The following is a 10611-nucleotide window of genomic DNA, read 5'->3' as shown; positions in this document are numbered from 1 at the left end:
ACCCAAAGCCAGCATTATCCCACCCCCAGAGAGGCTTTTCAACACACTCCAGGAGTCCGTATACCACAGTCTGGGATATTCTTGATTCTGACTCAATACCACCTTTAAGTAAAATTCACCTTTAATAGTTCAGTTTAGGTCAGGTTAATGTTAAATATACAGACACTCAAATGTTTGCAACAGATAAGAATATGACAGGAAAACATATAACTGAAGTTCAGTTTGTCAAATTCAAGCTTGTTATATAAATGATCATAATCCCTTGACCACAGCTATTCTAGTTATTATAGTGGTGGCAACACTGCACATGTAACACTACGGATTAGGACCACATACAATGCAATTCTAGTTAGAAGCATCCCTGAAGTGTGTGTACAAGAAGGTCCACTACCAAGTCCATCACCTAGGACTTTCCTTCATGAATTACAAAATAAAACACCTGTTTTCTTATTTCAGGTTCCATTTCTGGGGCCACCGTCTGTTGTCATAGCACCCAATGCACGTCTTTTCTATAATCTAGGCACAGGGAGAGACAGGAATAACTGTTAAGTGGTTGTTGACAGCTTTATGTGCTAATCCAGGCGACACACAGCTGGCATCTGTGGGTCACAAGCTGTGTCTGGGTTCTTCGTGTTCCTGCCACACTCAGCATTGTACTGCTACCATAACACCAGATCTTATTGTTCACAAACGCGTTGATCCCAGTAGTTATACTAAATGTGGTCCAGTCTAAGTTTGGTCCAGTCTAAGTTTGATCCAGTCTGTGTGCCTAAGTCTATGTGTGGTCCAGTCTAAATTTGGTTCAGTCTCAGTGTGGTCCAGTCTAAGTGTGGTTCAGTCTCAGTGTGGCCCAGTCTAAGTGTGATCCAGTGTAAGTGTGGTCCAGTCTAAACGTGGTCCAGTCTATCTGCTCTATTACAGAATGTCTTTAGACATAATCTGTACAAAGAGAAAAAATACATATTTTCTTATAACTTTCCTTAAGATACAAGTCTTGGGGGAGTAAAGCCTCCTGCGTTGAGATCTTGCAGTATTGTTCATGCTGTGATTCCTGGATGATTCTGAATTAAGTCCTTGCAGAATTGTTGCAAAGACTCCTGGGAAAGTTTCAGTTCTGTTCTAAATATTCTTAGATTTAGTTTTAGGATTCTGGTTAGATAAAGGCATAGATATGGAGTTAGATAGGGTAACATCTAATATTGTCTAGAGGTTTTTTCCTGTTTACTAAACTGATCTGAGCTTAAACTAATACTTTGATCAAAGCTGGGTGGGTTCAATCATCCCCTTCTGAATCCAAATATCATATGGTTCATTTAACTGAGGATGACTTGTTTACACAGAGTGAGTTTCACTTAGACACTTCCTTTGCTAAAATATTTGTATATATTTATTTTGATTTGATTCAACAGAGTGGAATGTGGTCTATGGCTGCTTCATTATGGTAGTGAGATTAGACTTAAGTGGGTTCTGAGAGTGCATGCCATGTGTCACTGTGTCTTTGACAGTACTGCTCTGAGACCCTGAGGCTATTCCAGTCTGGGACGTGTACAGACTATAGACAACCAGAGCTGTACCCGTCAATTCCTGAGCATCAAGAACAATATAAACTGTGCTTTTGATCTTATTATTCATCTATTCTATTAAAATAAGCACATTCAGTCATTCATGTTTTTTGTAACTTAAAAGCTTAAAAGATGTTACTTAATTCCTTAAACTAATAAGTCATATTGGGAGGACAAAACAAAACTTTTTAATAAAGCTCAAACATGAAAAGTGATTGAATGATGGTTAGCTCACAGCCATGGGTGAAACTAGAGATATTATTAAAGCTGCAACCTAAAAACATAGCATCTAAAACATAGCTGGATATGATTCAGAAAATATATAAAAGCTACAGGAGCAGAAATCTGATCTCTGTAAATAACCTAGGAACAAGAAACATTACCAGAAATTACAAAAAGGCAATACAACTTTGCACAAGGTTTATTTGCAATACACAAATTTGCAAATAAGCTTAGACTCTTTTATAACTGAAACAGAAAATTTAAAATTTGTCACCCACACAAAGTTGCTCAACATGGTTTGGGGACATTGTAATTATGTAGACAGTAGTGTACATACATTGTAGAGATGGTCATTCATTTGCAAAGTTAATCAAACAACCAACACAGAACAAGAAGACAAAAGAGAACAGCCTGGCTCCCTTAATAGATCCATTAACTATCTAGCCAGCTGCTTTTGTGAGGTAACTAGCTAGCTACGTAGCACAGTCAAACAGTGACTATGATCTCTCCCAAAAGCAAACCTGATTCCTAAATAGTTTGATCATGAAAACTCTTCAAGTAAAAAGTTGCAAGCACTCCAGAATTGAAGGCAATAAGAATTCATCTCAATTTACACCTCAAGTATCAAAGCAAGTATCAAATCACTTTGACACCCAAACCATCTTACCTTAAAAAAACAATTCAATTAATTTTATTCAGATATTCTTTCATACAGCAACAAGCTCAGAACCCTACAGTTAAGATTTATCCCAGTTTAACCAGTACCCATATTCAACCATAAGTTAAATAACCAATATATCTAAAATATTAAAGTGACTTCATGACTAACTTTAAATCCTTTAAATATATGCCAAACCAATGTAATATGACAACTAATATTAAAGAGAAGTTCCACCGATTTCTGAAAATGTCTCCACAATTTGCCTGTTGAGAACATAAACAACATTCAAAACATTTTTGGATCTAGAAACTGGCCTCAGAACGGTTTACTGCATGCAGCAATAAGAACTTTCTAAGTGTCCAGCACCTCAAAAAAAAACTACCCCAAAACAGTTATAAACATAAAAGAAGCCTTAGACACCATTTAACGTCAGGTTTAGACCCACAACATATCTTTAGTATGAGCTAGTGCATACACGGCATTGAAGGCTGAAATTGTCTCCAAAGAATACTTTACAGATTTATCACTATTTTACCAATTCTCTATATAAAAACCCGAAACATCTCTTTTAATAGTAAACAAACAAAATCGCTGCCTTTGAATAGTGGATGTTGTAACCCCTGGTTCCCATCATAAACACTGTAGTCAGTCTGTGGTCAGTCAATACAAGAATGAACTGGATTTTGTTTAAATCAAATCAAATCAAATCAAATATATTTTTATAGCGCTTTTCACAAAAAACATTTAAACATTCTGTAAAACATCCCCATTAAATCCTGATATTACTTTGAATGTCCTGTGGTGAAATTCTAGAGGTAGTTACTATAAATTACCTCCATCAAACTACCGTGTAGTTATGATTTCATTTCCTGGAAAATAATCATGCATCTCATTACATACAAATGTCTCTTCAAAACCCCAAAAAAACAACTGGAAAATCTGCTGACAGCAATTAAGAGTTCTTCCGGCAGGCCAGAACCAACCAATACCCAATACTTCACTTAGACACATCAGTCAAAGCTCTTCCGTTATTCTGCATGTTTTCATCTCACAGTAATATATTAACCTTTATGTTCTATGAATTCAGAAACTACTCCAGTCACATCCGCAACTCTCATCAGACAAGTCCGCCTGTAGCAGGTATTGCACATGTACGGGGGACGGCAAGGAGTTATATAGACTAATGTCTCCAAACATACTGGGAAATGAATGTTATGCATGTAGTAACATGTGACTAACACAAGGAGCTGAAATTTAATCAAGTATCTGCTGACCAAACTAACCAGAACAATTACACCTTAAAAGGGAGGATATGGTGAATAACATTTGGTACTGGACTGTGTACAGATACCAGTAGTCATGTACTGGAGCACAAAGCATGAATAACACAATGAACAAATGTGACCAACCTCAGCCAGAGTGGTAGGGCTATAGGTTACATAGTCTGGGTGCTGTTTAACAAGTCAGCGTTCCTCTCTTCTTCCAGAGTGCTCTCATGCTCCTCCTATTGGCAGGTGAGTATTGCAGGAGTATATACAGAGTATATACAGAACTTGGAAAAGCAGCACCTAATATCAATGTTAATTGTGATTGTAATGTGATTACAAGAGTTTAATGCATTACACTACTTCATGTAGAGAGAATAATCATTACATAATAATAATGATGATAATGATGATAATAATAATAACATTACTTGGTAGAGCTTTAACCCGATACACTCCACTCTAAAGTTCTGTGAGCAACCTGATACAGAGCAGTAGCAGTCATTACTACAGATTTTCTGGGCACTTGAATAAGATCTAGATAAGATGTGATTTTGGCTTTTTCTATGTGTAATTCAGGACTAGATGCCAGTCTGACAGAGGCAGATGGTGAGGAGGACAGGAGCTACTGGGAGGAGCTACTGGGAGGAGCTACTGGGAGGAGATGAGGACTGGGCGGTTGCAGGGTCGATTAGCAGAGAGGAGATTTCCACAGAGGGGGTGAAGGATTCAACAGAGGAAACTGAGGAATTGAACAAAACCGCAGGAGCTGCAGAGAGCACGCTGTGCTCGGCAGACTGGCCCGAGGGAAGAATGTGTGATTCTCGAGTTATGAGACCCGGTAGCGCAGCGCCATCGTTCTCTGGTCCTGAACTCTCCGGTAATACGGAGGAAGGGAATTCTGGGGCATCTCTGGGCTGCTCCTCTGATCCACCCGTCTGCTGGGCTGATCCTGATCGGTGCTCACCACTGCCTTCTAGCACCTCTGCACATAGACATCGTTTTTATATGATACAGCTGAGCGTATCTTAGCATGACCTCATTAATAAAGGGATTAATAAAGTGATTAATAAAGGGATGCATCTCACCCCTCTCTCTGCAATCTCTGACAATCTGCAATCCAAACATACAAACATCAAACAGACTTACCAACATCCAGCGTCTGGTCATCTCCTTCCAGTCTGGCCATGGATGTGTTTGTCATGTCAATGGAAGACGTGGAGAGATCCAGCCTCTTAGCAAAGTCAGACACCTCAGAGTTCATCACTTGTTCTAACTCACTTGAAATATCTAAGGGACACACAAGATATCTTTGAGACACTTAGATGTCCTAGAAGGGAAAAATTTCATACATCTACTGCAATCTTCTACTGAAGGGAAACTTGGGTAAATATGTTGTAAGAGACCTTGACTATGGAATAATTTAGGAAAAATCGTCACATTATCTGTTGACAACATTAGTACTCCGTCCTAAGGGGATAAAGCTATTCTGGTTATTTGAGGCAGATTCACACATTAGACATTTAGATTATACTAAAAACAGGTTACGGCAAACTTGAAAAGCAGAGGAAAAAAAAACAAAACAAAACACTTTTCACCATTTTATGTTTCTGCCCACACACTTGATCTGTTTTCCCCACATAATGATTCAAGTCATATAAGCAGGACAAACATGGGGTTCAAGTGAAGAGTACCAGATGAACAGAGACATCATTTTAGATCCGGTATATAACTCAAGAATCAAGGTCTAGCTTAACATTAGCTTACATCCTTTCAGGTTCTCAAAACAGAACACAAATGTGTTAATAACAAGGACATATGGATATTATTTTCCAATTCATATTTTCAAATTAGTATATTCATTCCCTTCATATTCATACATTAATAATCTATGAATATTCAGTTCATATTCATGTATACATAATCTACAAGTATTCATTTCATATTCATAAATTCATAAAAGAATGCATGAATATGACTGATAATATGCTGATTATTCAGACTACCAGCCACTCAGAATACCAGCGAGGTCAGTGGGTGCACACCATAAAACACTGAGGACACTGATCCATGTAGATTAAATCTATTTAGAATTATTATTAATTAGGATTATTTTACAACTTTATACATTCAGCAGAATGGATGTTTGCATTCCATAGTAGTTGTCTTGTTCCAAATATCCATAGAACAGCTTTTCTATCAAGGTGGTTCCAGTGATCATCATTTGTTCTACCTAGATCCACGACTCTTCGGATCGGTGGTGGCAGCGGAGGGTTCACGTCTCCAATGCCCTCACTCTCGGACTGATCCGACGCCGTCATTAGGGAGACCTACAGAGAGACGCAATACATCTCTCAACTTCAACCACACTTCACAGGAACATCTAATGATGTCTGCCAAACATCAGTGACCTACTTCTGTGTATCTGTGCGTGGAAAGTTCTTCTGTACTGCATTCTTCTGTGCAGGAGGTGTGGCTAACATTTGTGGATTTTGGACTGTGAGCGTGAGCAGGGATTCGATGCAAATAGCCATATCCTATCCCACAACCGAGACTTGGAAACATAAAATAACACAAGTTAAGAGGTTGCTGGTGAACACAGGTGTGGTGTGTTCTCTAGCTGGTGAACACAGGTATGGTGCGTTCTCTAGCAGGTGAACACAGGTGTGGTGCGTTCTCTAGGAGGTGAACGCAGGTGTGGTGCGTTCTCTAGCAGGTGAACGCAGGTGTGGTGCGTTCTCTAGCAGGTGATCGCAGGTGTGGTGCGTTCTCTAGCAGGTGATCGCAGGTGTGGTGCGTTCTCTAGCAGGTGATCGCAGGTGTGGTGCGTTCTCTAGCAGGTGATCGCAGGTGTGGTGCGTTCTCTAGCAGGTGATCGCAGGTGTGGTGCGTTCTCTAGCAGGTGATCGCAGGTGTGGTGCGTTCTCTAGCAGGTGATCGCAGGTGTGGTGCGTTCTCTAGCAGGTGATCGCAGGTGTGGTGCGTTCTCTAGCAGGTGAACACAGGTGTGGTGCGTTCTCTAGCAGGTGAACACAGATGTGGTGCGTTCTCTAGCAGGTGATCACAGGTGTGGTGCGTTCTCTAGCAGGTGATCACAGGTGTGGTGCGTTCTCTAGCAGGTGAACACAGGTGTGGTGCGTTCTCTAGCAGGTGAACACAGGTGTGGTGCGTTCTCTAGCAGGTGAACACAGGTGTGGTGCGTTCTCTAGCAGGTGAAAACAGGTGTGGTGTGTTCTCTAGCAGGTGAACACAGGTGTGGTGCGTTCTCTAGCAGGTGAACACAGGTGTGGTGCGTTCTCTAGCAGGTGATCACAGGTGTGGTGCGTTCTCTAGCAGGTGTTGATGCCCTCACCTGCCCTCGCCGCCCCAGGCTCCGTTGGGTGTCACTACTACCTCGCGGCACTCGTCCATCTCCGTGTTGTACACCATCAGCTTCAGAGGTTTCCCTTCATGTGCTTCGATGAGTGAGAAGAAGTCTTCCGACTGTAGAGACATGCATGTCAACACCCGTCCTCATGCAAAAACATCTCCGAAGAGCACAAACTCAATTCATTCACACAACAGCCAAAAAAATGCCACTTTCATTTGCAAGTGCATTTTGCAGTTAGGAATACAAATGCAAGATTCAATTTTAATTAATGAGCAGGTCAGTCATCATCTTTTTTACATTGATACTTACTACATGAAACATTTAAACAACTTTAATCCAAGACAAAATATTTGCTTATATTTCAGAATGAGTAAATTTCCAAATTGAAACAAAATTTTAATTATTCCAAAATCTGCAGGAAAGAATTGAATTTACACTGAAAACATGATCAGAGAATCAGAATCCTGCGAACACTGAGTAAAAATGCTTTACATCAATAGTGGAGAGAGGGTAATATGTCCTTTGTCCACTAGTCAGTGTCCAAAACACAGGGCACTCACATGAGTCTTTAAGCATAATGCCATGAAATGGAATTAAAATATCTAACAATAAATGTGAAAAATAAAAAAGTCTAAATATTTAAAAAATAACCTGAGCAAAGAGAGAGAAACAAACTGATATGGTTCCATAATCAACACAGTGTTTCTCTTACATCTTGCAGGACCTGGTCTGCTCCAACAATGAAGTCCGAATATGCTTGAATTCCAGCCAGTGCCGCTGGTGAATTGGTCTCCACGTTCTCACAAGGGGGAAAAAGAAAAATGAAAAGATAAACATCTGATTGGCCACAGCTCTAGAAAACTCTAAAACAACCAACCAGATTAATGAGAGAGGAGACTCACGAGCACATGCCAGACGTTTTCATTGGCTCCCTGGAAGCTGCAAAAGCGAACGCTGGCCCCCAGCAGCCCCTGCCCACCCCACATGTTGCTGGGAACGACCTGTAACTCACGGAGCTTCAAGCTCTTGGTACTGAACACCTCCATCTTCACCTCCTTCTCCACGTTGGCCTTGAGCAGATCCTTAAGCATGTCATTGTCCTGGTTCTGTTGGGCAAACACGGACAGCTTGATCACCACACAAAGGGGAAGCAGCCGTCATTTTAATCACCTATCCTAATGATTTATGATGAGAATGTGAAACTCTACAGTACAGGCTGTTGACCCAAGGTGTAGTCATCGCTGTGCAGGGCAAACAATTAAAACAGCCTATACCTATTCCAGGGAGAACTGTAGCACTGCAAGTGTCTAGTGCTCAGGGTCCCCAGTTTTTATTGAAGAGCCAATGGGATGTGGCAAAATAATTCTACACAGCTGGGAGTCATTGAAGTGCTTGGGCAAGTCTTACAAGTATAAATGGTTCAGACTGAATTATTCAAATGTCAGTGTGAAATCAATCCAAGATAAAGTTCAAAGAAAAGGAACAATTAATACACCCAACCAGACACATGAGGATTTGCAGTTCTGTTTAGAAAATTAGGTCAAAACCAAAACTCTCAAAATGCAAGGTAGCACACACTCAGTATCCAAGAACATGTAAGCAATGACAAGATTTGTCAAAAAAAAATATTATTTTAAATATGACAAATAAATATGAAATACATTTTCAACTTACAAGGCGAGTATTACCAAGGGATATGATGAAATCAAAAAATGGTTCCAGACCAGCTTTCTGTGCAGGTGAGTTCTCTTCAACCTATTAAAGATTAGATTTAGGACACATTTGTTGAAACAACAGCAGGGTTAACACAGGCACAACGCATTTATTGAAATTAAATTAACTGTTCGTATAGCCAGTTGTTGCTATTGCCATTATGAAATTAGGAAACTCAAGAAAAATAACTGATCTATACTATTGGACCTGTAGAACCCCATGAAATGAATGTTATGATTTATGATTTATGGGGCAGTCATGGCCTGGCGGTTAGGGAACTGGTCTTGTGACCGGAGGGTCGTGGGTTCGATTCCCAGACCTAAGACCATGACTGAGGTGCCCTTGAGCAAGGCACCTAACCCCAACTGCTCCCCGGGCGCTGGGCTAGGGCTGCCCACCGCTCTGGGCACGTGTGATCCACAGCCCCCTAGTAATCACTAGTGTGTGTGTGTGTGTTCTGACTGCACAGATGGGTTAAAAGCAGAGGACAAATTTCGATTGGGGTGTAAAAATCACAATTGACAAAATATGGCACATTTACATGATCTACTTATTATATATATATATATATATATATATATATATATATATATATATATATATATATATATATATGTGTGTGTGAAACGTGTATTACTTTGTATTGTACTTCACTACAATTTTGAAAATCTCTACACTTCACACTAAAGTACTAAGTTACTTACCTGATCTCTGTAAAGTTCTACTAAGTAATGTATGTTAAAGCTCTGATTGGTCCATCAAATGCATAAACTAAATGAGAAAAGGACTCACCAACAGCTAATTAGGAGTCACTAACAGCTAGGTTTTGTATTTAGTCTTTACTGGAAGCTTGCTCATATATGTTATGATTACACTGAACATGGTACAAGAACTGTTGTAAAACTAACTCATATCGAGACTTGTAAACAATTTTGAATTTAATATTTGGACTTGAATAAGCTTTATTGCAAGCATTTGAGTTGAATAATTTTTATCATAAGCCTTCTAACCTGATTGAGCTATTCTGTCCACTTTTTAAATAAAACTGACTGTAAGTATGTTATAAAAACACAGAGGAAATGAGCTGCACGTCAATGACTTTGTTTATATTGTATTATTAAACACTATCACTTTAATTGTTGAAAATCTTTTTAAACGTATATTAAAATGCATCAGGTAGGTGCATTTCAATTGCAGATATCATCACCACCACCACCACCCCACCCCCACGCGCTCAGTCACCGCGCGCTGACACGGATCTCGCGCTGGAAGTCGCACGTCATCAGAAACAAACGTAATGGCAACATCTTCTCAACTGTCAGACGGACTCGTTATCACAGCGACGCGACGTAATCTATTCACATTGCACCGACGCCGTTTAAACTTTTAAAATGAAATGTGTAGTTTATTTGTGTCAGGTCAGTACTAGCTAGCTCTCAAATTAGTTGTCCAATTGATTCTGCTAGCCAGGTAGCTAGCTGGCTAACGACTAGCTAGCTCTTTTACTCAAAACACGTAGAGAAGAACAGCTCCCATATCGCCATAAGTACCACCACCATCACCACAATAAATAATATTGTTTTTACCCCGTGAACATGATAGCCGTCAGTCCCACCATCGGGTACACTAGCGCTCTGAGTTAAGCCCATATCGGGAAAGGATGTAATTTAGTGAAGTCCACAACTTTCCTGAACTCTGACCTTTCCCATGATTCATAAGGGAAGTCCGGTTCCCTTTAACGTTGTTCTTACTGCTACATGCTCTTACTGTATAACATATATTTTACAGTAGATTACAATTCAAAGGGAAAAGTAAATC

General features: G+C 39.9%; 1 protein-coding gene across 1 annotated transcript; it reads right to left on the bottom strand.

Moving 5' to 3' along the window:
* Positions 1-1967: 1967 nt before the first annotated feature.
* On the bottom strand, positions 1968-10498 carry gorasp1a (golgi reassembly stacking protein 1a). Its single transcript, XM_076980946.1, has 9 exons — positions 10380-10498; positions 8755-8835; positions 7983-8186; positions 7793-7879; positions 7063-7193; positions 6126-6264; positions 5944-6040; positions 4860-5000; positions 1968-4695 (listed from the first exon to the last, which is right to left on the bottom strand). The coding sequence occupies exons 1-9, from the start codon at positions 10440-10442 to the stop codon at positions 4349-4351; spliced, it is 1290 nt and encodes a 429-aa protein (XP_076837061.1). The 5' UTR covers positions 10443-10498; the 3' UTR covers positions 1968-4348.
* Between the last annotated feature and the right edge of the window lie 113 nt (positions 10499-10611).

This window comes from Brachyhypopomus gauderio, chromosome 19 (genome assembly GCF_052324685.1).
Source record: "Brachyhypopomus gauderio isolate BG-103 chromosome 19, BGAUD_0.2, whole genome shotgun sequence".
In the NCBI taxonomy this organism is placed as follows: Eukaryota; Metazoa; Chordata; class Actinopteri; order Gymnotiformes; family Hypopomidae; genus Brachyhypopomus; species Brachyhypopomus gauderio.
The sequence above is the reverse complement of the archived record's forward strand: the minus strand, read 5'-3'. Positions and strand labels throughout refer to the sequence as shown.

Bases quoted from the DNA above. Each gene is read 5' to 3' on its own strand.
- gorasp1a (XM_076980946.1), bottom strand. From the start codon at position 10,442: ATGGGCTTAACTCAGAGCGCTAGTGTACCCGATGGTGGGACTGACGGC. The intron at 7,194-7,792 runs GTAAGAGAAACA...ATGTCTCTACAG, and splicing joins CAGACCAGGTCCTGCAAGAT to TCGGAAGACTTCTTCTCACT. The intron at 6,265-7,062 runs GTGAGGGCATCA...TATGTTTCCAAG, and splicing joins GCCTGGGGCGGCGAGGGCAG to TCTCGGTTGTGGGATAGGAT.